Source organism: Larus michahellis, chromosome 2, assembly GCF_964199755.1.
Source record: "Larus michahellis chromosome 2, bLarMic1.1, whole genome shotgun sequence".
Taxonomy (NCBI): domain Eukaryota; kingdom Metazoa; phylum Chordata; class Aves; order Charadriiformes; family Laridae; genus Larus; species Larus michahellis.
In genome coordinates, this window is record NC_133897.1 from 122,060,538 (window position 1) to 122,087,822 (window position 27,285).

General features: G+C 40.5%; 1 protein-coding gene across 1 annotated transcript; it reads left to right on the top strand.

Annotated features, from left to right (window-relative positions):
- Positions 1-1,714: 1,714 nt before the first annotated feature.
- Positions 1,715-22,452, top strand: MEP1B (meprin A subunit beta). The gene is made up of 14 exons (XM_074573609.1): positions 1,715-1,727; positions 1,912-1,962; positions 2,065-2,108; positions 3,102-3,174; positions 4,262-4,379; positions 8,239-8,417; positions 9,892-10,110; positions 12,027-12,179; positions 12,950-13,165; positions 15,659-16,126; positions 17,855-18,037; positions 18,496-18,694; positions 21,130-21,331; positions 22,276-22,452. The coding sequence occupies exons 5-14, from the start codon at positions 4,264-4,266 to the stop codon at positions 22,291-22,293; spliced, it is 1,953 nt and encodes a 650-aa protein (XP_074429710.1). The 5' UTR covers positions 1,715-1,727; positions 1,912-1,962; positions 2,065-2,108; positions 3,102-3,174; positions 4,262-4,263; the 3' UTR covers positions 22,294-22,452.
- Positions 22,453-27,285: the final 4,833 nt, after the last annotated feature.

Genomic DNA, 27,285 nt, shown 5'->3' on the forward strand with positions numbered 1-27,285 from the left:
TTTATTGTAGAAGCTAGGAAGTTTGGTGATACATGATATAATTATTTCAGAGAACAAAACCCTGTTGAAAGTTCATTTCAGCTCTTCGTTGCTTCAGGGTAATCTACAGAGTAGTTATTGTGACACTACCTAAGTGGAATAACGTTATCTATTTTAAGTTATGCAACTTAAGTGTCTGCTTCTATGAGTTCAGCTCCAACATCTCACCGTGGCTGTCGTGTCCTCTTCCTCTCCATGAGCACATGCTCGTGCACCTCCCTAAGTCAAGAGCTCAACCTCATGTCCCCAGCTTTCCCATAGTCCTCCTGTATCCCCTGCTACCCCAGCCTCGCACTTCCCTTGTATTTCCGCTGCCCATCACAACTAACTGTTCCTCTGTTTCCAACCTTTTGTAAACACAAGTCTCAGCCTTGTTTAGATTCTTCTACAGGCTTTGGCAAGCATGTAGTAGGTGACACAAGGTGCTACTAACATCTAACAGCTATCACACATTGAACTGGCTCCTAATAACCAGGTCCTGTGTGAGAGAAGGGCTTCTGATTCCCCCTCTTCCTATCACTACACTCCCTGATAAAGAGCTTCTCCCCATCTTTCCTGTAGGCCCCCTTTAGGTACTAGAAGGCTGCTCTAAGGTCTCCCTGGAGTCTTCTCTTCTCCAGGCTGAACAATCCCAACTCTCTCAGCCTGTCCTCATAGCAGAGGTGTTCCAGCCCTCTGATCATCTTCGTGGCTCTCTGCTGAACCCATTCCAACAGGTCCATGTCCTTCTTGTGCTGAGGACTCCAGAGCTGGACACAGTACTCCAGGTGGGGTCTCACCAGAGTGGAGCAGAGGGGCAAAATCACCTCCCTTGACCTGCTGGCCACACTTCTTTTAATGCAGCCCAGGATGCGGTTGGCTTTCTGGGCTGCAAGCGCGCATTGCCTGCTCATGTTGAGCTTCTTGTCCACCAGTACCCCCAAGTCCTTCTCCTCAGAGCTGCTCTCAGGCCATTCTCTGCCCAACCTTTATTGGTGCCTGGGAGTGCCATGACCCAGGTGCAGCACCTTGCAGTTGGCCTGGTTGAACTTCATGAGGTTCGCACAGGCCCACCTCTCAAGCCATCTCATTATGGTCTTGCTCCAATATGGAACTTGGATTTTGCACATTGCAGAAACAGCCTTTGAGTTGGTATTCCTGAGGTAAACGGAGCCCAGCTAAGGCACTGAACTGGGCCTGAGCTGGCCTGGACTCTGCACCCAGTCCTTCAAAGACTTGCTGTGTGACACCGGATAACTCATTCTGTTCCCCCACCTTCAGATTTATGATGGAAAGTCAAGCTTAGCTTCTATAGGTTCTGTACAGCACCTGACTTGATTTAATAGAAACAATAGGCTCTTTTTTTCCCATTCGTGAAAGACCGTTATGCACTGTCTGAGTTGGGAGAGAAAAACAATTGTGAAAACTTCAGAGAAGCAGTGCCGGGCGGCTTACTTTTTGGGCAACCTGAAGTGGAGGACACAAAACCAGCCCATAAGCAAATAAACATTTCCAGTCAAATGAGAAGGCAGCATGTCCAGTCAATCCAATACAAAGCCATGCGCTAAGTGCTGTCAGTTGAGCTTAAATCTCATCTCTAATACTGTTGAGAGAGTAACGTGAGCTGCATTTCATTATGTGCCTTTCTAATAATATCTAATAATATCTTTTTTTTCTTCCCTCTCCCCAGCCTGCTCTGGAGACAACTGGTGAGTTCTGTTTAGAGATCTATTTGTATGCACGGGAGGCAGTCAACAAAAACAGCTGCTCATAAACATCGCTAGGACAGACACAGATTTATAATTACTGCTATTGTTATTGCATTAATTTTCACACTTCATAAAGATAACAGCAAGGGCTAATGTCCTACCTCACTTGTCTTCTATTTTTCAGAAATAGATGTAGATGGAGGAATTGATCAAGACATCTTTGACATCAATGAAGGTTTTTAAAATTCAGTTTCTCTTTTAATTTTTTTTGGTGATTTTCATTACGGCAGCCACAGATCAATACAATAACTGAATGTTAATCTCCTCTTCCCTTTAGCTTTAGGACTAGACCTTTTTGAGGGAGACATCAAACTTGATGGGGTGAGTTCAAATATAAGATATAAAACCAGAAATATGTCATTGACTTACGCAATGTAAATTATCACTGGCTTGGAAATGATTAATGCATCCTGCTCCTACTAACAGTAAATGCTGTTTATGTAACAATAAACTGAAAATGTTTGGGAATAGATTTCTATCAAATGTCATAGGCAACAAAAGAGTTGGGTGCATTTGCAGAAACATTATCCAGAATAAGGTTGGGTTAGCCATTAGATCAATATTATTAGCTTCTTGTTTCCTTTACTGTGGTTTTTATATTTGTACTTTTAAGAGAATTGGCAGCACTGATCACATCCAGACAGGTTTATATAAATGATTCTTAATCTATCAGCACAATTTTTATTATGAGCCAATTAAATTTACAGACCAGTGCTGCAAAACCTTCATTATGGAAGTAGATTCACTAAAAGCAATGGAAAAATTAGATCTGTAATATCACATTTTAAAGCATCTGTCCAGTATCCCTATCTGATCAATTAAAAAAAATAAATAAAAATTACATAGCAAGTTGTATCTCCTAATAGAAACCCCGAAAGTGTCTTGTACCCTGGAAAGTCAATAATGTTTTATTCTACCTTTTGGTGAACTGCTTTGGCTTGGGCATATCAGTGGAAGCAAGGAAAACACTTGCTAAGGGCATAGGAACTAACCCTTGCATTACAAAAAATTACAGAATTACTAATCTCTGTCCAGTTTTCAGGACTTTAGATCTTAATGCTTCCCACAGGAGCTGAAGTTTTCCTCACACATGCACCAAAATCTCAGTTTATTTGTATGGAGAAAATGCTGCAGAAGTTGGAGACACTGGTAGAAGGGAGTGAAGGGATTTCAAACCCAAGCCTTAGACATCTGAATGATCTTCCAAAGTTTTTGAGCTCTTTGATTTCTTACATGGACTTGTAGGAAACATGCTTTGCTTTAGCACTATTGTAGGCTCTGATACTGCATAATTATTTTCTTTCTTGGATGCAGGAACGAAACTCCATCATTGGTGACAACTATCGGTGGCCCCATGTTATCCCCTATGTCCTTGAAGATAGCCTGGGTACAGTATTTGCCCTTGACAATGTCTGTATGTCATGTTGATTGAAACGTTAAAAACAGGTTGATAAAGACACTGTGGCATCCTTTCCTCTTGTAAGTTTTGATCAGGCCACTTCCCACAGCAGGATTGGGCCACAGTATGTACAAGCAGGGTATATCATCTTGGTGTCGGTGCTGGGTCTCACCTCCTTTCTTACATCATTCTTATCCTGTCATTGCAATGGCCCCGCAGATTCATTTGATCTTAAAAGCATATGTCTGAGACGTGAAACTGTACTAAGCAGAAGGACAAACAGGGCACTGAAGATCTTTTTAAAGCAAGAAAGCTTACCTGGCCATTTACATCGTCTGCAGCACCGATGGCAAATTGGCTTTCTGGCAGGCAACGCGGTTTGCAATGGCACATTGCTGTTGTGGGGCCAGGGCCAGGTCACAGCTTGTCTCCGTCCCTTCAAATCCACCCAGCTGTGGGTCTGCATGGCAGAGGCAAGCAGTGAGACAGGGAGCTTGAGTTCCTACTGTGTACCGCATGGGGAGATTGTGCCCATACTACACAATGTGGGGGGAAAAAAAATCACCCACTCCCAGTGAATGTTCAGATCTAAGCCTCTGAAGGGGTTGAAACCATGCAAGTCGCTTAGAGGAGATAACCCAGATATAATGTTAGCAGTTCAAGTCCTGGAGAGGCTCTGTGAGAGATCTGTAGCCTGCGGACTGCACTATGTGAAGTCCAATGCCGTCTTTCCCTGTTTATTTAATACTTCCTCACAGAGATCTCAGCAAAGTAAATGAAAGAATTTGCAAAATCAAGAACCATGCGCTAACATGTATTATATACTCATCATGTCCTATTTTATATGTAAATGCCAAAGAAAAATTACACAGAAATGAAACAAGAGGAATATATAATGTCACAACGGGCTAATTTATGGGGTTTACATCCCTACGCAGGTCTTAATTGAGCAAAAAAGCCTGCTTATTTTAATCAAAGATTGCTGGAGCAAAACCCACCCTTAGGACTTGCTCCATAGATCTAATAGTACAAACCTATTGGCTCAGTATTGACAAGAACACCGTTTGCCTTGCAGAAATGAATGCTAAGGGGCTCATCCTCAAGGCATTTGAACAGTATCGACTAAAAACCTGTATTGACTTCAAACCTTGGGAAGGGGAGAAGAATTACATATCTGTCTTCAAAGGAAGTGGGTAAGAGGAGTAATGTGAAATAGCTCTCATCCTGTTTGGCTACAGGCTATTTTCATGGCCAGTATTCACTTTAAAACTCATGTATCTGATTATAATTTTGTATTTTTGTTGTGTCTGTTTTTCCAGTCTTTCTTTAACCAGAAATTGTAGTAGTTTCCCAAACAGGTATTACCTAGGTAGTAGTGAGCAATTTTGTGCTGATACTTATTTTCAAATGTAAGAGGCAATCAACTCCTTTAAGAGGTAATTTTCTAGGTAAAAGATATCAGAAAGAAGCCAATTATTTTCTTGATTGACCTTTGCATACGTAGTGTCACTTTCAAATGGTCATTCTTAGTATGTCTTAGTTTTCAGAAAAAAAAAAATGCCAGCAGAAATATGGTAGTTCTAACTGGGGGACAATGAATTTGTTTGACTAAAACAAATGGAATAGCATTTGTACAATGTCACATCAGTATTCAGATATAACAGCGATATTTTTAAATGCTGCACAGCACTGAGATATTTTACAGAGGTTTCCGTTTATTTACCTCTTTTGATGAATAATTATGCTATTCAACCTTAAATTTTGCAAAATAAGACTGCAGTTAAGAAGTCAAAATTGCCCCAGCTGCTTCCCTTTCTAAAAGATAGTCTCTGTCAAAACAATGCAACAAGAACAAAAATATTCTCCACTCTATACTGAACCATTTCTCCATTAGAAAAGATCAGAGAAAGCTTGGTAGCCGGGTGAGGAAATTTACTTTCCGAAAATCATTTCCTGATATGAGAATGCATTCATAAATGGGAAAAGATTTTCCGATAATAGAAATGTTTCCCTTTCCCTTTGGCTTCTTCTGAGATATTTGTAGCAGATAATTGTTTCAAATTTTCTTCGGTCTCTGGCTCTTTATATTTTCTGCTCTTCATGCTGTGCACATGACATTGAAATTCAACCCTAAAAGATGTATAAGTGGAGGCTCAGGGGGCAATGCATTTTTCTGTGCTAATGACTCTTCGGCTTTTTGAGCCAAATGGAAAACTCATGTAGCTAAATTTTTTAGTCCTTCGTCACATAAAGTATGCATTGAATTTGCTAATAATTGTACCTGAAAAAGAACCACAATGTTTAGCCTATGGCAAGTAAGAGGCCTCTGCACAATGTTTCATTTATATGTCTATTAAAAATAGATGAGTCATGGTGACGAAGAAGACGAGCCACTCCAACGGGATAACGTATCTTGCACTCACTGCCTGGTGTGTTGCTTGCCCTGAAACGTTTCTATCATCTCAGCTGACACATCCGTAAAACTATTAATGCTCAGCAGCACTTTTTTAAAGATTGGAGCCAGATTCATAAACTTTTATTGCACCAAGAAAAGTTGATAAATCATCTTTGACTTTCCAGTCTTGGCTTGCATCTATAAAATGTAGACCATAAAGTCCCCAGCTAAATTATCCCTTTGAATTCAAATGAAGTCAGCCACGAAAGAAGCCAGCTGCCATTTTGTTGTGTGGACTGCCCTTTGTAAAAATACACTTGTAGTCTCTGAGGTACCATACACAGTGTCATCAACCCCCATGCAAAGAGCCCTCTCCGTGTTCACATTCTTTATCTACCATTTGCCAAGCCTTGGCTACTGCTGCCTTATATTTACAGATATGTATATGTATATATATATTTATAATGCTAAGTAGAGGTACATGTAAGGTTTTATAGCACACAGCCTTTCACCTCACCCTTGACTCAGGTCTATGCATCTGCAGCAGAGGTTAGACTGTGGATCTATTTAAAGACCTTTTCTTGACTACAGCATGTAGTAAGAAAAATACATGAGGGGTGCTTGTGAATTATGGAAATGCAGGAATATCAGATGTGGCAGGTGCCTGTTAAGCTCACAGAACAGTCTGGGATGGCATCCTGCAATGGATGAACCATTTCTCCCTACTCTTCTCATGAAGAGCAGGACTCATTCAGCAGGAAAAATCTCATGGTGTGTGTTAAAGAATTTCACTGCTCAGTGGGGACCTCTAGGTTTGCTTTATTGACAACTCAGAGTTGGGCCATCTCCTCAGTGAGCGGCAAAGACTGACAAGGAATAATCTTGTTTATATACAGTTAAAACAAGCATTACATAATTGGTGTCTCTTTCCAAGAGGGTCTGCGTGTTTCCTTACAGCTTTTCAGTTCTCTAATCTTTAGTAACTTCAAAAGTCCATACAATTCCTCTGCCTCAGGTGTTTCTTCATCGTCTCCTTCTGCTCCTTCCTTTGAAGTTGCAGCTCACTGGCGCGGTCTCTGGTCACCACAGTCTCTTGTCTTCTTTAAACAATCTTTACCTGTAGGATTCTTAGAAACTTAAGACATTCTATTAATTATATGCATTAGTCTATGTCTATTTCTAAATACCCAACCTTTTCCAAGTTAATCACTTATTTCCTATCTATTATTCTGTCTTATGCCTGCTATCTACATTCACTATTCTGTTGATTCAGTTTGACTGGGTTTTAAGCCAGCCATGGTAAGGGCTATACAAAGGACAAATGAACAGTATATTGCTTAGTATTGTTCTTACCACCTGCATATTATTAACCAATTTCTACAACACTATAATCTGTCTACTCGCGGATATATAATTATTTTCTATACTAAAGATTAAGCTTGGTCATGGTTTGCTGTTGCATTGCCTAGGAGTCTACAAGCCTATTGTCCTTTACAGTGTGTTAGAGTCAAATGGTTAGCAGACCAGGGAGGACCAACCCCATCTCTAGTGTTTCCACATGGGACATGAGGTTTTCATGAAGGTCTAGAAGTCCACGTCAGCTCTTTGTTGCTGTGGCACACCGCAAAGGGAACCCATGCAGAAGACTTCTTAGACTTCTGCACAACCAGACAAAGCTGCATTATCAATATGAGGCCTTGTTCAAGGGAAGCCCGTGAAACCACGGATGCCACATGAACTCCTTCCTAGGTCTCATGCTGAGATTTTGATAAGTAATCAATAGCCAGGGCCTGTGCTGCTTCGTGGAAAGAGAAATACTGGGGAATATGTTGCGCTAATACATTACAGGGTTCGAAAGCACATGGTGTGCCTGTGTTTTTATATTTCCGGGGTGATGGGACTACAAATCCTATGGCATATTTTGTGCCCGACTAATTTTATGGACTTCATTGGGTAAGTGTTGATTTATTTGCTGCATAGCATATCAATTTAAATGCAGCTCTCTGTGCTTGCTAGTTTGTGGACATGGGGTGCCATTTTATTGGCTTGTGCAGATAGCTCCCTGAATTTTTTTATTCTTTATTAAAAACTTCCAGCACAGCTGCCGTTTTGCTCTTCTTTGTGGGTGTGTGTCAGCAGCAAGTGCTCTAGCACAGCAGCTCACAAATATCTAGAAAGAAAAGACCTTGTGGAAAGCAGTGTCAAATCCACCAGCCTTTCAGAAGGTAAACCTGGTTTACCTTACAACAGGGACAGACTCACAGTTGCATACTGTGGTTCAGATAAAAACTGTTAATTCACAGTAACTTAATTGCTCTAAATCATGTGTCCATAGTCTTTGATGTTTACCAGAACACCAATGAAATCCTCATCAGTCATCTTCTGTCAGAAATAGCTCAACATTGTCATGCTGAAGTAAACCCATTGAAAACAATAGAGCCAGAGCCCGGGAAGTGCTTGTTCATCCGAACAGAGCTAAATGTGAGAGGAAAGGATCTGGTAAGGAACAGATCAATGAAAAAGTGCTCTCTGTAGCAAAATGTAACTTCAACGCTCAAGTTAAAAATGCATCTGTTGAACAGACTGATTCTGGAGTTTGGGTGGCATGGGGATGATATGTATCTCACAGAGCTTTCCCTCATTTATTTTAATGCTAGCTGCTGGTCCTCAGTGGGAAACCGCCAAGAGGGGTTGCAGCAGCTCTCCATTGGAGCCAACTGTGACAAGATCGGGACGATCCAGCACGAGTTCATGCACGCCTTGGGATTCTGGCATGAGCAGTCACGGTCCGACCGGGACGACTACGTGTCCATCATGTGGGACAGGATTCAGGCCGGTCAGTCACTCCCTGGCTTTTCCTTTCAGACTCTGGTGTTGAGGGGTTTAGCAGTGGAACACCCCTTCCAGCCATCTTTTGGTCGCCACACTATTCTCACGCCTGGACTTAGTTTTCAAAGCCAGTGTAGCAACAAAATATCAAGTGGCATCTGTTTGGGACAGAAAGCACCGTTTGTTGTTGCTCTGGTTATTCCTTGTGCCATGGCAGTTCCCAGAGACCTCACTAGAGATATGAGTCTTGGTATGCTACATGTTGTACAGCAGAGCAACAAAAAGAGAGTAATTTAGTTTATTTAAATGAATACTATAAAAGCACTGTTACTCTGGGAGCCCTTAACAAAACAGAAGTAATTGAAAAAAAAATCCCACTCTGAAAACCCCAGTAGGATCAAAGCCAGTAGAAAATCTCCAGTGAAAACACCCATGTTCCTCTTTCTTCCCGGCTGCTACATCCAGTGCGGGCAGCAGAGCTGAGACAGCAGAGAGCGCAGATCAGGTGTACAGACGGGAGAGACCCCCTTCAGGGTCCGCATCACAGGACCGGTTACTTTAGTGCTGCGGCTTGTGAATGTAAATGTTGGCGTATTTGGCACAAGCTTGAGAGCTGGCGCAGGGACCCTCCTTGGTCTCTGCCTCTTCAGCTTGCCATCGTCCTCTGTGACTTTCAGGCTGTTCAAAACCAAAGTTATATACGCAGGCTGGATGCTTTCCTAACACACAGAAGACTGGAAAAAAACAGATAATGATTAAATTTAATGCATTCTTATTTAGTTGTGATCAATAGTCAGGTGCATATGCAAGTATATATTGCAGAAAAGTACTTAGACTCTGTTATTTGATTTCCATTATATTTTGTTGACTTTTTAATGACAAGTTGCACTATTGTTAGCTATTTGAAACTGCTGCAGCTTTTTTAAATGGACCAGAATATAGTTACTGTATTTTGACTAATTTAAAACATTTACAACTTTACCTTCCATTGGGTAGTTAGTAATGGTTCTTTGCTCATACTCCAGTATGTAAGTTAAATTCTGGAAGCTTATCTGATGACAACTCTAACGTGTTTATTGTGAGCTAAAATGACCAGCAATCAAACATCAGAGAACACAGATCAGAATCAGGGGCGCATTACAGCTGCAAATTGCATTAATTTGAGTACTGAAACAGTACATCCACTTTTGGGTATCACAAGGCCATCGAAGTTTATGGGTAGTTTCGTTGGGAAAAGATTTCTGATAGCGAAAAGCTTTCCTTCATCCAGCAGAAGTCATTGTGTTGTCTTCCAGTGGCTGAAAGAGGAAAGTAAATAACTCTAGACTAGAAATAATATAGTTTTATGGAGTAAGTACAAGTAAACAACTACAAAAAAACTACTTGGGGATCTCATGGGTTCTTTGTCACTTCAAGTCTGTACATCAAAACTTGGTCCTCTTGGGCAACGAACAATCTTTCCTTTTATTTTTCCCATTTAGGTAAAGATCATAATTTCAACAAATACGATGATAAAACATCAGACTCCCTGAATGTTCCCTATGACTATACTTCTGTGATGCACTACAGCCAAAATGCATTCAGGAATGGAACTGAACCCACCATTGTCACTAACATACCAGACTTCATGGACGTTATAGGACAGCGAATGGATTTCAGTGATTATGATCTCCAGAAACTGAACCGGCTGTACAATTGCGGTGAGTTTCTCCATTTCTTTTAAATTTTTTTGCTTCTGGCATTTGAAAGAAATGAGGGTGATACATACATGCTGGATTCATCCAGGCACAAGTGAAAGAGATGCTAACATATTTGGAAAAGTGAATTGTGCTAAAACCACCAGAAATAGTGGTACAGCTCGAAATAACATAGCCCTCCTGCAGAAACACTGCTGTAGCAGAGTTTTCCGTGCCATTTTATCTGACCTTTAGTTAAAAACCAGCTTCACTCAGCAGCTGATTTTTGTTCATCTCTTGGGTGGCTGTTTAAAATGTGTGCTTCTGCACAAAGCTTTTTGTTTTTTCCCCTATTATTCTGCAGCTGTTGCTCAGACACTGTACAGAAATGAGCATCTTTGCTGTGGCTATCGCACCTACTCTGCTCTCACACAATCTGTAAGGCAGAGTGTGTTCACGCAAATGGGATACAGACGCTGTTAGGAAGAAAATGTGAGCTTTTTAGATTTTTATTTTTAGTTTTAAACACAGCCTCTTACAAAAGTGGTCAAAAGAGTTATTTTGCTCATGTGGGATTTATGTTAGAAAGTTGAGTGAAGGTAAGAGACAGAGAAATATAGATAATCCTATTACTAAACTGGAATATGATTCTGTAATTATGAATGCATCAAATGTGCCCTGGCACTCAGATGAAAACTTTTACTTCGCTGCCTCAGTATCCCAAGTAGTGAGTACGGGTTTACAATTATATTTTAAGCTTCATTCTACAGATACCTTAAATAATTAATAGTTACCTTAAATACCTTCTTGCTGACACCCTAGCTGGGTTTTTTTCTTTCTCCAGCGGTCAATATAGCATTTACTATGAATTTTTTTTCTTGTTTCTCACAACATCATACCAATACTGGATCTTAAAAGATATCAGTCATACAGCACTTCTGATACCCTTGCAACCTCTAGAGGGTTGTTAGCTTTCTATAAGGACAGTACAAAAAACATCTCATCAGTACAACTGATTTGGCAGCAGTTCATGCTCAAGTGCTTTCCTGAGCTACAGCCTAAGTGAAGCATTTGGCATGCCATTGAGGTTGACTTTTCTGATACTCAAGGTCCTTTTTGTATTTTATATATAATTTGAAAAGCAATAATCATGAAGCATTTTATTAACTCAGTTGTTTTCAAATCATGGCCAACGTTACACGGAGCTCAGACATGGTACAATGAGAAACGCATCTAAAAATAGGGATAAACCTGGACTGTGTTTTTCCTCACCCACCCAAGGTTTGTTTCTGACAGAGGAAATGTTTCATGCAGTGTTTTCCCTTTACTATTCAACTGCACAGTCTTCCTTCACTTAATTTTTCACTTGTTATATGCAAGGCACCTTAAAAATTTGTATGAGATATCCACTGGTCCCAAATGTACCTTTGCCAAATGTTTTTTTCAATTCAGCATTTTGAAAATCAGGGTTTGCTTATTGCAATGAAATAACTTCTGCTCCACTGTATTTCAAAAGAAGCACTCCAGCTGATTCATTGGTGAACTTTTATCAAAATCTGTGGCCGCGTGTGGACTGGCCCAAAGTAAGCAGAGAAATAAACGAGAAGTCTCAGGACCTTTTGTGTGTGTGAAGGTTGGTGGGTTGGGGCTGGTATTAGTCTACATAAAAGATGTGATATGATGATTAACTGGCACTCTCCTGTGCTTGCTAAGTGCCCAGAGTGGTCCCAATGACATCTTATTAATGTCAGTGTTAATCGCCAAAAGCTTTGAGTTCCTGAGCATTACACCTATGAATCCTGACGGTATCTGGAGCTGCGGATTATTTGGTGTTTGCATTTAGTCTTTCTCTGCTCTTGGCTTTGTACATTCAGAATTAAAATGTATGTATGTCGTGTAATAGGGATTCACAACTTTTTTTTTTTTTTTAATTGTTATAGCCTCCTCCCTAAGTTTCATGGACACGTGCAGTTTTGAACTTGAAAATATATGTGGCATGATTCAAAGTTCAGATGATAACAGTGATTGGCAGCGTTTGTCTCATGTTCCTGCTGGGCCAAATACTGATCACACTAATATGGGAGAATGCAAAGGTATGAGAAAAGACTGTTCTTCTCTCTCTGGGAAATATTTTCTGCAGAGGCATGTGAACTGACTTCGATTTTCGCCCTGTTCTCTGTTTATTTGTTGACAGTTTATTTTTTAACTAAGCAACATAAATCTACATACTTAGGGACATCATGTGATAAGTTCCATTTTCTGCTTGTTTGAGAAGATTGAATGTCCTTATCTCATTTTATCTGTTTTCTAGTCTCAGTGTCACATCCTGACACGAGAACTATTCAAAATGTTCTAACCTATGGGACAGGCTCCCCAGAAAGTTTGCTGCATTTCTGAATAACTGTTCAGTAATTATTTGGAAAAGATTAGGATTTAGAAATCACGTATATTATCAGGACTCAGGTGAAAAATTAATTGAGAATATGGAGAGTTTTTTCTGAATCTGTCAGAGGAAACTTCATGAGTTCAGGAGTTTAAACTAGTCCTCTGAAGAGAGTCAACTGTGAATTACTGGCACTGGGCAAAAAGTAACCCATGGGCAAAAAAGCCCATGCTTTTGCGTACAAATTGCTAGAGAGAGGCAAATGAGGAAAAAAGTTGCAAGGAGAACAGTTCTGCCTCTGGAGAATGTGAACTGGTAACAGTCCTCAGTCTGAGGATTTGTACAGGGTCTGGCTTACGCTGACCCGGACTTGACCACATCTCCTAGTGGTGTTACAATACAGTGTAAAGAATACAGCTACACCAGGAAAATTTTGTTTCCTCTCTCCTCTACTGTTCATTTCTCATTGACTTTTGACAGATTCCGGCTACTTCATGCATTTCAACACCAGCGCTGGAGCAGAGGGAAGCACAGCTATCCTGGAGAGCCGAATTCTGTATCCCAAAAGGGGCTTTCAGTGCCTACAATTCTATTTCTATAACAGCGGTCATGAAAGCGACCAGCTGTATGTTGGGGTCAGGGAGTATACTTCGGCTCACCCGAATGGTACTTTAAGACTCATTGAAGAGATAAAAGGTATGGGATAAAATTGCATTTTGGTTTAATCTATACTTAATATCCTTTTCAAAGTAGCGGGGGGAAATATTGTAGCAAAGTGACTCACCTCCTAGTGTTATTCATTGGCTTCTTCTCTAACTATGTAATTGATTCTCTGCTGGCGAAATTATACTTGATTGATGGATCCTCAGTCAGCCATTTTCCTATAATATAATCAATTACCGCAAATTACAAACCCTTGAGTTATCAAGATAGATAGTTTTCTCACCAAAATAGCTAAAATTCCATGAGCGGTCATTTTAACTGTTCTAGAATTACTGGTATCAATAGCAACAGATGAAGTTGGTTATTAGGGTAAATTACAATGAATAAGAAAATAACATAAAGAAATAGAAAGTATAAGTGCCCTGGAATACCTAACATACCAGTTTAAAAAAGATAAATAAAATTCAACTTACTTTTAAAACAAAGACTGAAATGACTTAAGTGAAATATATGGGCAGCAGACCATGATTTGAGTTGCAGTTTGAAGAAAATTAAGTTACTGTGGTTTTAGGAGCCAATGGCCTGTAGAATGAGCAACTGAGGTCAGTTAATGGACAAGAGTTCTTTAAGCTAGAATTGCCAGACTCACGTTATGATTAAATTACTTTCTCAAATACTTACCTATTACTTGGTCTCCATTACAGCTACAACTAGTTCTATCTTCTGATTACATAAGGGTCAGCACAAATTCTTTTACTAAATAAGTATCAAGTCCACTCTTCCTTTAGGCTCAGCTGCTGCTGCTATCTGATTTTTTTTTCCTTTTTCCACTCTTTTCTTCACCTTGATGCTTTTGTAATCCCTGTGTGCCATCAGGAATCCTTAATCCGTAATAAAAGGGTCAGGACTGCTAAAGCAGATGTAGATTTCAGATCAACCTGAGGCCTCTCAAACTCTTTCAAACCCTACTTTGAAGCCAAGATTAATTTCTCCATACTTCAGCCTTCTTCACAAATACTCTTTCATGTATATTAGGTCCTGTCTCCCATTCCTGCTTTCTCAAGTCCATGATTTCCTTTAAAGTCTCTGGTCTTGTATGTGTGCTCAAATGGGCACTCTACTTTGACAGTCTCTGGTAAAACTTTCAGGAATGGTTTAGGATCATTTTTTCGCCCAACCTGTTTCACTTCTCTCATGTGACAAGTTACCCTCACCAACGCAGTCAACAAACTGGAAGAAATAGTAATACTACAGCCAGAAATAGTAATACTACAGCCTTTTCCAGCCACGATCTGACGCCCTGGCTGAGCTGCTCGTGGGTCTGCACCGAACCACCACACTAGAGGGGCTGAGGGACAAGCCCTGAACCCTTTCTACTGGTCTGTGGCTCCCTCCTTGGAGCAGGAGAGGCTGCGGGTGTGGGACGTGTTACAGCACAGTAGCTGATCTGCTCATTGAACATGCGGCAGAAACCCCAGTCTTGTATATAATCTCTGCAGTTCAGAAAAACTACTTTATGCAGAAGGCAATTTAATGGGAAAGAATGAGGTGCCTTTGTTCTTGTTTCTGGGTTTATTTTTCTTCCTCGTAATAATAATGGTAATGAAAAACTGCAGGAAATTGACACTCATATCTGAGATCCATTGTGATATGTTTAGAATTGTTAGGAAAGCGAAGCATGAGTTCTGTACCTGGGATTGGCACTGCTTTTTCCATAAAGGCAGCTGGAAGTCTGGCCTGATGAGCAGGTGAACATAAACCAGACAGCCAAAGAAACTGTTTTGCTGCACATACTATTAACAAAGGGTGTCCTACTTACACTTGCCTTACAAGGCCCCTGTGCGGAGGTCTTTGCTTTTGTGCACGCTGCTCTTGGAGTCAAGTGGAATTTGCTAGTGCAGGCATTTTCGGATGCAGCATCAGACTCACACTGAGGTTTTATCACATTAAGTAGGTTTTGCAAATGACTGGCTTTAATTTGAATTTAGTACCATTAATCATTTGATGGGCGAATAGTGCTTTTGCATAGACAAACTTCTGACAAGCCATTTAAATATACAAAAACAAATGAATTAACAAATCTTGTAGTTCTAGACTCCCAGAATCCTCTGTAGCATTTGTTGTTGAGACGTTGTTATTCAGTTATTTGAATATACTTTGCTGTGATTTTTTTTCCTTTTAATAACACAGGTAAAAGCCATCTTTGTGCATTTAATTATCACAACATTTACACTAATTTAATGCAATGTTCTTTAAAAATATAAAAGAAAAAGCAGACTTTAAAACATTAACACTGTTTTCACTCAAATTAAAGATCTGCAATGCATATTAAATCTGTTGGAAAACTGAATTGAGAAAATGTGATCTTGCACTGAAGATGTAACCTCTACAGGAGAAATATTCCATCACGTCAGTGCCAGTGGAACTGAGAAATTCTCACATAGCGTTGCTGTGGGGTCTGTAGACCTGTGTTTGACCTAGTTTGACCATACTGCTCACTCAGAAACCCCTACCCTTGTTTTTCAGGTTCACCTGAGAATTACTGGCAGCTCCATCATGTTTCTTTGAATGTCACAAGTAAATTCCGGGTTGTGTTTCAAGGCGTGAGAGGAAGAGGCTTATCAAATGGAGGTCTCTCTATTGACGACATCAATTTGTCAGAAACTCAGTGTCCCCACCATGTCTGGCATATCAGAAATTTCACACATCTCCTCAATACAAGTCCAGCAGGGGAAGCAGGAAAAATATACAGTCCACCTTTTTACTCTAGTAAAGGATATGCTTTTCAGGTCAGCTTGTATGTAAATGGTACCACTGATAACCCATTTAATTTAGGAATGCACTTGTACTTGATTTCTGGAGCAAATGATGATCAGTTGCAATGGCCCTGCGCGTGGCAACAAGGTACCATGATTCTGCTTGACCAGCATCCTGATATTCGTCATCGGATGTCAAACCAAAGAAGTATAACAACTGACCCTCTGAAACTATCAGGTTAGTTAAAATCACATGTGTTATCCGGTACGTTTAAAATACAATCAAAAGATAAGGAGTTAAATTTTCTCTTTGTGTGAATTAGTGCAGATTTTTTTAGCTTCTGGAATGTTTTATTTGATTGCAGCAACAATGTAATTGATCCACAGACAAGAGAAAATTGAACATACAAGTAGGTTAAGCTGGGACCCTGGATCTCAAAGTTGATTTGCATAAGAAATAGGTGGATGATCCACTCCTAAAATTTCTTTCATATGCTCTGTGAAGATGCATTTCTATCTGCTTTAATGAGAATGGAAGTTTTCCAGAAGGCTTGAAAAGAAAAATACTGAATTAACAATATGCACAGTTCATACCAGATAAAAGTGCAGCTATTAAACAAATCCCCTCCCTCGTTGTAAAAGGTACAGTGGTGTCAGCGCAGACCTCCAGATGGACAAAGTACTGATTCATATTGCATAACCTCTTCTCATTCAAGGTATGAGACGATAAGGAGCAATTGTCCTCAATAAACTCGGAAAGGAGGCAGTTGAGGTAAAGATGTAACTCTGAGAAATGGTGAGAATCTCTATAAAGAGAGAGATTAAAGAAAACCCCCATATTCATCATTGGATAAAGATTAGATTTAAGGCAAAACTACTTTCTGCATCAATATAAGAGTTTTGCCCAAAGAAACCACCTCCACCACTTAGAATTAGTTTCCTGGGCTTTCAGACTGTAACATTAGTCAAGAAAGGAAGGCACAAAAATGTATAATTCATGTTATTATTTTAAAAATTTTATCGTTTACATTCATTTTTCTATGACACTGTCCACATGGAAACAACATGGGTAATCTAGAAAGACTAAATGTCCTCCCCTGTAAATGAAAGATGCATCACACCACGTGCTCCAAAGATGGTTGCCTTTTTCTGCGTGCTCTCTGCTGTTGTGGCCGCAGTGCTCCACCCTTTTCCTTCCCTGACCCTGTGGACATGCAGTCGGTTTGCATTCTGCTCCTTCTCCCTTGTTTATTCAGATATTGCTAATAACTCCAGATTCCCAAGAGAAACCTTGTAACTCCCATCCTTTCTCTAACCAGCAGAGGTGTTGGAGCAGGCAGTTTCTTCTCCCTCTGTCAGATACTTTCACAGATAACCAGGCTCAGCTTTGAGATTTAGAACAGGGTCTGATGGAGGGGACATCAGTGGCCTGTGACCATTCAGGTTGTTCAAGTACCCTCTGCCCTACATCAAGAGATGCTCTTTTTTGAGAAGCACTGAATTAATTCATTTTACAGATGATTCATGTGCTACTCATCTTCTTACCCAGTACACTTTAAAAGAACTAAAAAGGAAATACAACAGGTTTTCAACTAGGTCTCCAATAACCTCATCTCCAGCAGGCTCTTTTCTACATAATTCAGGCCAAACCAAGCCATTGAAGATCTCCATTGTCTCGTGCATCTCACCAGTGTGGAATCTCAGGCAAAAAAAATCTACAAAAATAGTAGGCAGGTTCAGAATTTCTCCTACTCCATGAGTTTCAAGTAATTTATTGTCTTCTCCATGTTCATGATATCCATGAGCAACTAAGCAGAAGCAGTCAAAGCAGGACACAGTCTGTCTTGGTTGTTGAGAGAGGCCTCAGTACCAGTTCACAGCAGAGATTATCTGAGAAGGAAGGGACCCTATTGAGAAAGAAATCTAGAGTGGTCCCACACTCACATTCAGTTAATTTTTTTTCCAGATTCCTCATCAACGTATTTTTGGGATAGGCCAGATAAAGTGGGATCCACAGCATCTTTTCCCAATGGAACCCAATTCAAGAGAGGTCCAGGAAGTGGAACAAACACCTTCTTAACTCATCAGAGACTTAGAAGCCGCAACTTTATTAAAGAAGATGGTGTTTATATTCTTTTAACAATGGAAGGTATGTAAACATAGCTGATATTCTTTATGATATAGTAAACATGGAGGGTCACACACTTACTAAGTCACTAGTGCTGTAGATATAAATACACATGATGTACTTTGCAAATGAGCAGTTTTGAAACTACACATGCATCTGAAGTCAAATCATACGTTTGGATAAATTTGTGGGTAAGTACATGCACTGTATAATTCCCTCATCTCGTATTAAGGTATATAAAATGATGCAAATCCTGTGAAAATTGTTTTGAATACAGTACTGTGAATAAAATTGCCTGTTTCTGAAAAAATCTAGAGGACATTTCCAAAATACTTCATGCTCCTGAAAGGTAAAAAAGACTATTTATCCGTTATAGCTGTGGACAGGGTCTTTGCTCTTCGCTATTAGAATTTATCATTAGAATAAGAGGAAAAATAACATGAAGCAAAGACCTTTTTTCATGTGGTTTTCTCATGCAGACATATCACATCTACTATCAACTCAGCCAAGTGTTTCGCCCACCTTTGTTATGAATACGTCCACCACGCCTATCACCACCACAACATCCCCTGTCACCCCGTCCAAAGAGCCAGACACAGAGGTTCCCAATTTCTGCCCAGACAACCCTTGTGAAAATGATGGTGTCTGCGTTGTTGTAGATAGAGAACCTGTGTGCAGGTAACTGCCTTTATTCACTCTCAAATGCAACCTTAGGATGGGTAGTGAAAGTTTCTAGTAGAATAAATGTTTGTTCCTGATGAAAGGAAAGACAAACTGTAGCTGATTAAGGCAAATATTTCCAACTGCTACTGCGAGACTAAACTTATAACCAATTTGTGTGACAAAGCTCCTAACCACAGTGTTTGACCATTTTGAAGTACTCTGCTTGATTTCCCAGCAAATTATATTTTAAATGTATTTAGCATTTTCAGTAACGTATTAGTCCAATCTTATAAAATGGACTGTACATTTCCTTAGAAGTCCCCATAGCAAAATTTGTAAGAGTTAAATATAAATGCCATTGAAACAAAATAGCATTTATATCAGTAGAAAAGATGATTAATACTTCACAGGCAGGAAGCAGCATAGACATTATTTTAGAATTTGATTCAGAAATATTGTGTAGTGTAAATTATGGCTATGAATTTCGAAAGTGTATTTGCTTGCCTTTGAAACCAGAGACGAAGGCTGAGGACTAAAAAGATTGTTTGCCCTGCAAGAAAATTAGTATGAACTTTTATTTAATTATCTGTGGATACTTTCATGTAACCCACCCGGCTGATCAGCATTGTTCCACCTCTCAAACAAGCTCCAGGGCTGAAGATAGTAACCTTATGTGATGTTGTGCCAGGGCAGGTAGACCAGGGGAGTGCTGTGAGGCAAACGTCTGAAGGCCGAAAGCAACAAGAGTCAGGATGACTCATTAGGTGTTGTATCTCCCCATTTAGAAACCTTTCAAAAAACAATTCTTGTGCAACCCATCAGAAGCAGGTCACAAATACGAGTAAATGTCAAGAAGCTGTTCTAAGGCAAAAAAAAAAAAAAAGTTATGCTTAATGTTATGCCTGATTTCGAAACTGTGGAAAGAAAACATTTATTTTCTGAAATCTCTGGGCTATTGGAAGTTCTAGTGCCTATGTGACCTACTTTCCATCCTAGAGAGGCGTGTGACCAGCAGCCAGTTTCTGCTCTGAGTTTCTATTGGGAAACGAGGGGGGATGTGATACGTAACTCTGTTTAAGCCGAATCACATGAAGTCCCCAGCAGTCAGTATCTTTGCAGTGCACTGAAAATGGACTCATTTTCAGGGCTGAATGTATAGGTCTGACTAAATGGCTTAGAGAGGAACTAGAAAAACAAAAACATTAGGAACAACCAGGGTTAAAAAGATAGGGCAGGTGCGCGCTCAACAGCACTGCACGTATGGTTTTTTACAGTTAGATCATTGGGACCCTCACATGCTCACTATGAAATGTTTCGTAGTGGATAGTGATGCTGGATAAGGTGAAGGAATCAAAGCCGGGAGGTTGTTTTTAGTCCTAAACCCAGATGACAGCTAGGATGTTAATTTCTTTTCTTACCTTCTTCTTGGAGGAGGGCAGAGGCAGCTCATACCAGTTCTTCAAATTTGAGAATAAACCCTGTCTGGCAATGAGAAGGTCTGATCAGAACGTACCACATGTACTAGTGGAGAAGTACTGAGCAGGGAAAGGGGAATGTGGTAGGAACATCTTCAGCCAGCTCAGTCCCAGAACGGGGGAATTCCTGCAGCTAAGCTTTGGTTCAGTGGCTGGCTGGTCAGAGAAGCCTTGAGAGTCCGGCCTGGGGTCTCCACCCCATTTATCTCATAGGTTCGAATTGCTGCATAAGGTGATACTAGAATTAAAAAAAAACAAAGAACACGTGAGGAAACAGGTGGATGGAGTTTTCTGGCGGGTAGTAAATGTGATTTGATTGGCTAAAAATAGCAGTGTAGAGCTTCTGGACCACTTGCCCTAGAAGCTTATTCAAATCCTTCCTCTAAAGACTTTTTAAAATTGACTGAGTAAAGAAGATAGTAGGGCTTTGTGCAAAAGCTGAGCATGACAAAAGGCAGAGTGGCATCGGTATATGGGACTAATTAGTATTAGTGGAAGAAAATATTACATGACTGTGGTCCTAGTGACAGGTATCAGTTTTGTGGAGCAGAAAGTGAGTTTTCTATCAACAGACGTGCTATAAACTTCAAGGAGAAGGAAGCAGATAAGTGAACTGAGTGATCCAGAGGGCACCTCTATAGGTAGCAAAAGATGACCATTCTGTAGCAGCACCTCTATAGATCAGCTGTGGCCAAGCATTAAGCAGTCAAAAGGATAAGGACAGTGCCTGGGTTTTCTGGTAAAGGTTGTCTCTGAAGGCATGACCTCTAAAACAGCAGGAAGTTGAAAGCACATGCAGATGTGTAAGGACAATAGGCCACTCAAGACAACTTTAAAATAAAAGTCTGTTTTAAGTAAACTTCATTATGCTTTGGGATATAGAAACAGTGCATCAGAGATGATGTTTATTTTAAGTAGCCCTTTTCATGCCTTTAACTTTAGGTGATACCACACATTTGTTCTTTTACTTTCTAGATGTCCAGCAGGTGACAACTGGTGGTACATGGGAGCAAAGTGTGAAAGGAAAGGTTCGACTCAAGAAAATACTGTAATAGCTGTTTCTTCAACCATAGCTGTATTTGTTGTAATGCTTATTGTCACTATCACAACCGCGGTGTGCCTTAAAAAGAAATACAGCAAAGGAAAGAAAAATGGTGAGAGCCGGCATCAAGCAGAAGTAAGTATTTTTCTTTTTTCAGCAATGATATATATGTATTTACTAAAAATAAACAAATCCAGTAAAAGTGAATTGCAGGATGTCACATTTTTGAAGTCTTAAGACTCCAGCTTAGGAATTAAAGAGCTCCATTAAGTGCTATTAATTTATCAAACACCAAAAAGCCACTTAATTTAAAACCTGTTCTCCTCCTCCACCCCCACCACTCTTATTGCCCTAATGGCAGCCTACATTGAGTGGGAGAGTGTGAACAAAGGGGCTCATTTTCAATATGTAACTAAATGATGTCTTCCAATTCATGGACTTGTATTTCATCTGTTACTGCATTTTCTACTGAAGATCTCCCCTTAAAACGCCCGGGTATGGTGCTAAAAAACCCAACCCAAAATACGAAAACAAAGAGCAAATGTAAAAATCAGTTTTCGTATTCAATGACCATTTTTTATGCAAGGAACAAAGTAGCCATGGAAATTGTGGCTTGAGGAGAATTACAAGAAGACAGTAGGTTAAAACTATCTGAATGACTGGATCGGGAAGGTCATGCAGTGAATAGCAGAGGCATTTGGGCAGGTTTCGACAGGAAGTTTGGAAAAGTCTCAGGCATCTGGAATCTTAGTTTAAACAGAGACTTGGTCTTGGAAACAGAAAGAATGACATAGCTTAGAGGGACTCACAAGGCACAGGACAAATTTTGTAAGCAAACTGAAGAGGAATGGTCTTCCAGAGAGCAGACTTCCATTTTGAATTTTGTCCTAATATTCGTTATGTGACGTCCTGTTGAAGTGCAGTACCTCTGTAAAAAGCCAGATACTTGACTCTGTTACTTTATGACCTTCAAAAAAACTATTTCATCCTCTTTGTAAGTAACATTATGCACGTATTTCCCTTCCCTACACATTCTTAAGATGCAGGATTTTGTTTGGTTTGGTTTTTTTTCCATTTAGAATGAAACAAACTTCTGAAGATAATACAAACAAACATCAAAGACACAAGATGAACATCACTTGAAAACCACAACCACGTCATCATTCTTTATGTTACTTTTATCTCAACCATCATGATAAAGGTTTGTAAAGTCTGGAAAATAATTCATCATCTGGATAAAATACTGTGCTAAAGTCATTGAAGTGTCTGACAGTGTTGTGTGTCGCCACGCAATGGAGAAATATGAAAATATGTTGTATGACATCCTTGCCCTGTCCTTTAATTCTATCTGAACATGAAGAAAACATTTAAAACTGCATCCCAGCTTCCAATCAACACAGTGGATTTGCTATCTTATCATGATACAGTTGTCTAAAATAAATGGGAACTGGACCCTGTAGTCACAGGGTAGCCAGCGGTTCTGAGTCCTACAACAACTGTCAGTCAGTAGTGTGAGGATACGTGGAGTGTGGGAGGGTCTGGGTCATTAAGTTATTTCATTGTGATCTACTCACTATAAAAGAAATAACAAGTAATGAGGTAAGTGGTAAATTAACCACACAGACACGCGAACACTAATGAGGAAGTAACAACAGACACAATAATGAGGACCCAGAACACTTCAGCTGCTGATTGATGGGCCATTAAAGGAACTACTCAGGCAGAGCCTTCAAGAATGTCAATCTTTAACTGATAGAAAGGTGGAAACATGATTAACATGAGTATTATGGGATACTTGAGGCAGCTTGGGATATGGGTATCAGAAGATGCTTGTGGACTTGTATAAAAAATGACTATGAGATGTATAGGGGAAGGGCCAAAGGATCCAAAGGAAAGGTGAAGGATCACGGTCGATCAGAGAGGAACTACTGTGGGAAAATGGTGCCAGCAACTGGAAAGACTGGCCTGCAACAGAGATCTCTGTGACAATGACCAGAGAGGACACCACAGGTCTTAGGGCCAGTGGGTTTAGATATGAGCACATGAAGGGACTGGCATGGGCTGTAGGACTTGTAGGTCTAAATGCCAGTGACTGGAGGGTCTGGTGTGTGCGTAGGTTGTATGTGTGTTGGAAGGTCCAATCGCCAGCAACTGGAGAAGAGACCCGTGGGCACCAGAACTGTAGGTCTTGGTGACAGCAACTGATGGGATCAGGTTGTATGTAGATGTGTAAGAGGTCGAAGTGCTGGCAACTGGAGAGACCTGCGTGCATTTATATTTCTTCAGCAAATTTAATCCTCTGTGTGTGCATGTATAATTCACTAGCAAACTTCAAGCTGGACTAGCTGGTGAGTTGGAGGAAACATTTCCACATCTCCTAGACTCTGTCTGATCCAGTGATTGCATAAGGGAGCCCCGGGTCCAGGCATGGATATTGGGCAGCCTGAGAGCTCCGTGCTAAGATTCAAGGGATCTGTGACTGTGGGAACACTTATGGGATCAGTGTGTGAGCGTAAGCATCTGTTCCAGTATCAAGCATCACATTGTTCTATCTGGCAAGTAGGAGGTGACCTGCATACCAAGTTAAAAGCCCCCAAGTCCAAGCATGGATATTAAACAGGTTTGGAGGCTGTGCTAATGTTCAAGGGGGTGCGAATGTGGGTGTGCTTATGGATGTGGAGAATGAAGGCGCATGTGTTTTCACCAGAGAACCTCCATTCTGATCGGCTGGAGGGGAGGAAGAGGATGGGGCTGTCTGCACTTGTGTGAGTTTGAGTAGCGTTATAGGTGTCTGCTGCTACCCACGCCACGCTGCTCTCTGTGTGTGCAGCAGTTTGTGCAGCCAGACGCATTAGGGACCTCTGTGTGTGTGTGAGTGTCCCTTGGATGCACATTCAACCTTGCTACAGGCCAGACCTGCAGGCAGGAAGAGCAGCAGCTGCATCCCTGGCACTGGGATGGAAAGATCACCCGGGACCTCTCCTGGCTGGGCACATTGCCTGAGGAGGAGCAATGCCGGATCTGCTGGCTTTGGTGGCTCCCTTAACAGCCTTGACGAGTAGGGCTACAATTCTGTGGGATTTGGAGAACAGAGTGGAAATAGGAGGAAGGCCAGAGGAAGCAAAGTGTGCTTCCCTGAGGACACCTTGCAGAGGAAGACGGCAATCACCATGGGCACAGATCACCACATTTGCAGTGTTTTGGAGGGGGCTGCAAGAGACAGGAGTGCCAGTAATAGAAATGTCAGGTCACACCAGATGGTTGGTAGACTGGTATGTGAATATGTTCACATTTAAAGGTCAGCAGCTACTTTGATTCCCGGGAATGGATGTTGATGATCATAACATTTGTCATGCAATTTACCCTAAGTCTGGGCAAGAGCAGTTCAAATGTATGGAAATTTGATGAGGGAACCAGTCTTCCTCTGAATGCTACTGCTCGGCACAATGCAACAAATGTGTATGCTTCTGTACCAACATTACATATGTAGTCCTCCTCTGATTAATATTCTCTGAAATGTAGTTATATTTAAAGCATTCATAGCTGGTTTTATTAGCTTTTGTTGGAACCCAAAGATTCATGAAAACAGCCAGACAAAATTAACAAAGATTTGTCAGAGCTAACAAACACCCTGGATCGGAAGATACCCTACTAACGCTGTCTTAAAATAACTTTCCTATTTTGACATGTCTTGATCAGCACTTTTCATGCAAATAATCCTCCAAATGCGCCTTCAATTAAGATATGCACATAGATTTACATGGAGTTAAGAAGACACAAATGAGACTGTTCATAAATTCAACGCTGGCTAAAATACTTAACATCATAAACAGTGAGCATTTCATAATTTCAAACGTGAACTACTGGATTTGTGACTGCAGAGACCATTTACATTTTTTGAAATCAAGGTTACACAAAATGGCATAAATACCACCTGAATTGTAAACTCTTTTGTGCTTTCACTAGAAGAAAGCTTAATAAGTAGAGCAATATATTACAATACATTGTGCAAGATACAAACTCCGTAGTGGATATACTGAAATGGTAAACTTCCATGGGGAAAAACCCTCAAGTTTCTGCTTATTCATTCCAAACAGGAATCACTGAGGAGCACAATTTAAAAGTGAATTGGTGAATAAGAACTACTCACTTTTCAGTGGTGTGTAGGTTCCACGGAGTCAAAAGAAACTGGGGTTTTATTAATGTCGTTAACAAACCTAAAAATACTCAAGAGGAAAATACTTTTTTTTCAATTTTCAATGCAGAAAAATTACTCAGGAAGTCCAACATCAGATTCAATACTGCACTTTATTGTATATCACAAAATTTATACTACTAGCTCAAGTTTCTGAACAAACACATTTTTCTTACAAAAGCTGCACCACAACTGACTTACGGTGGTGGTATTTTTCTGTTAATAAAGGAGGTGAGAGATTAAAAATACACATGTGGTTTAGGAAATGAAACATTTCAACTGGAGTTTTCTTCTTTATGAGTAGATGCTTTCCTTGGATTTGTAATTTAATTGGTTGAAGTTGCAATGTCTTGGTAATGGTCACCTCTTGTCAAAACAGCATTGAAGATTCATCAGCCCAGGTCCTATGGCTTTCCTCTGCAGCTGACTTCCCTGATTCACAAAGATTTTTCTATATGGTTACTAGGACTGCATCTATTATTTTTAATGAAACAGCTTAATTTTGGAGACATACATTTGACACATTTACAGATAATATGGACATTCATCACCAATCAGATAGTGCATTGGTCAGTTGGAGAGCCGTACATGGGGTTGCAGTGCTTCGCAGAAAGACTGGGCGTTTACCTTACTTTCCTAAAGCAGATTTATTCACAGAAAGTTTTACTAAAAATCTTTAATGTAAGCTTCTCCGTATGAAATCACTGAGATACCAATATGATAGTAAAACCCGCCAGTGTAAAATCTGCCCAAAGTTCCACTTCTCTTTCTGGTCCTTCTCACATTGTTCTGATTCAGGTTAAAATTTTCAAGACTATGCTCTGACTGCATTGCTGGAGCCATGTGCATCAGGCATGCTTCACTCTCTACAATCAGGACCGCAGTAAAAAGCCTATTATTGGGTTCCCACAACATGCAGAACAAGCGCTTGAGCTGTGGAAGTTGACTCCTCAGGTCAACTGCCTTGTTCCTGTCCTTCGTTCAAGTGTGGGTCTCTGCTGGTACCCGGTGGCTGCCCCTCTAGCAAAGACCCAGAGGCTTAAGCGAATGTTGTCTTCTCTGCTCCTCCTTTTCTGGGCTCTGGACTAGCTGTACAGCTGGACCCAGCAAAGTATGTGCACATTGTCTTCAAAGCTCTGTGCATGACTCATTCCCCACCGCTGAGTCTATCGGGAGTCACAGCATGGGCTTAAAAATAAAATAACATAACCCCAGCATTTAAGTCAGTGGCTCGGGTTTGAAGTAAAAAAAAAATAAAATAAAAAGGTAGGTTGTTATTCTAGCTACTTATCTGTCTGTCTTCAAGAAACTCAGCATTGCAGAAAATCTTTTAGGCATGCCACCTAATATCTATGCTAAACAGTACACACAGCCTCATATTCCTGATTTAGGCAAACTAGACCAATTTCATTGCTATTTGCATCACACGGATCAGCTCGCTCAGTCTAGCTTCTGCACAAGTAGCAAATAGCTGAATCATAATGTCTAATAGTCTGGCTGGCACTGTATTGTCTAAATGCAAAAAGGGGACCGATCCTAGACACTCACTCTCTCCTTTCAGCTAAGCATGTCAGGTGTCTCGTACCACCCACGCCAGGCAGACTCAGCTCCAGAGTGCAAGGTAGGAGTCCATGAGTTGTCATTTTTTTAGGTGCAGATGAGAACAAAGTTGTATTTCTTCATTTTTTTTCCCCACAGCTCTCCTTTTCCACTGTTATTAGAGCTCAGGGGCTTTTGCTGAGACACAGACGCCACGTGTCAGTTAAAGTACCTTTGATTCTCATAAATGGGATCTTAATTCCCCCATCTACTTGGACTGCATTTTCAAGCTATCTTCAAGTGCCGGTAGTACAGAGATTCATGTCTCAAAAGGAGATGATAACCACTAAATAAA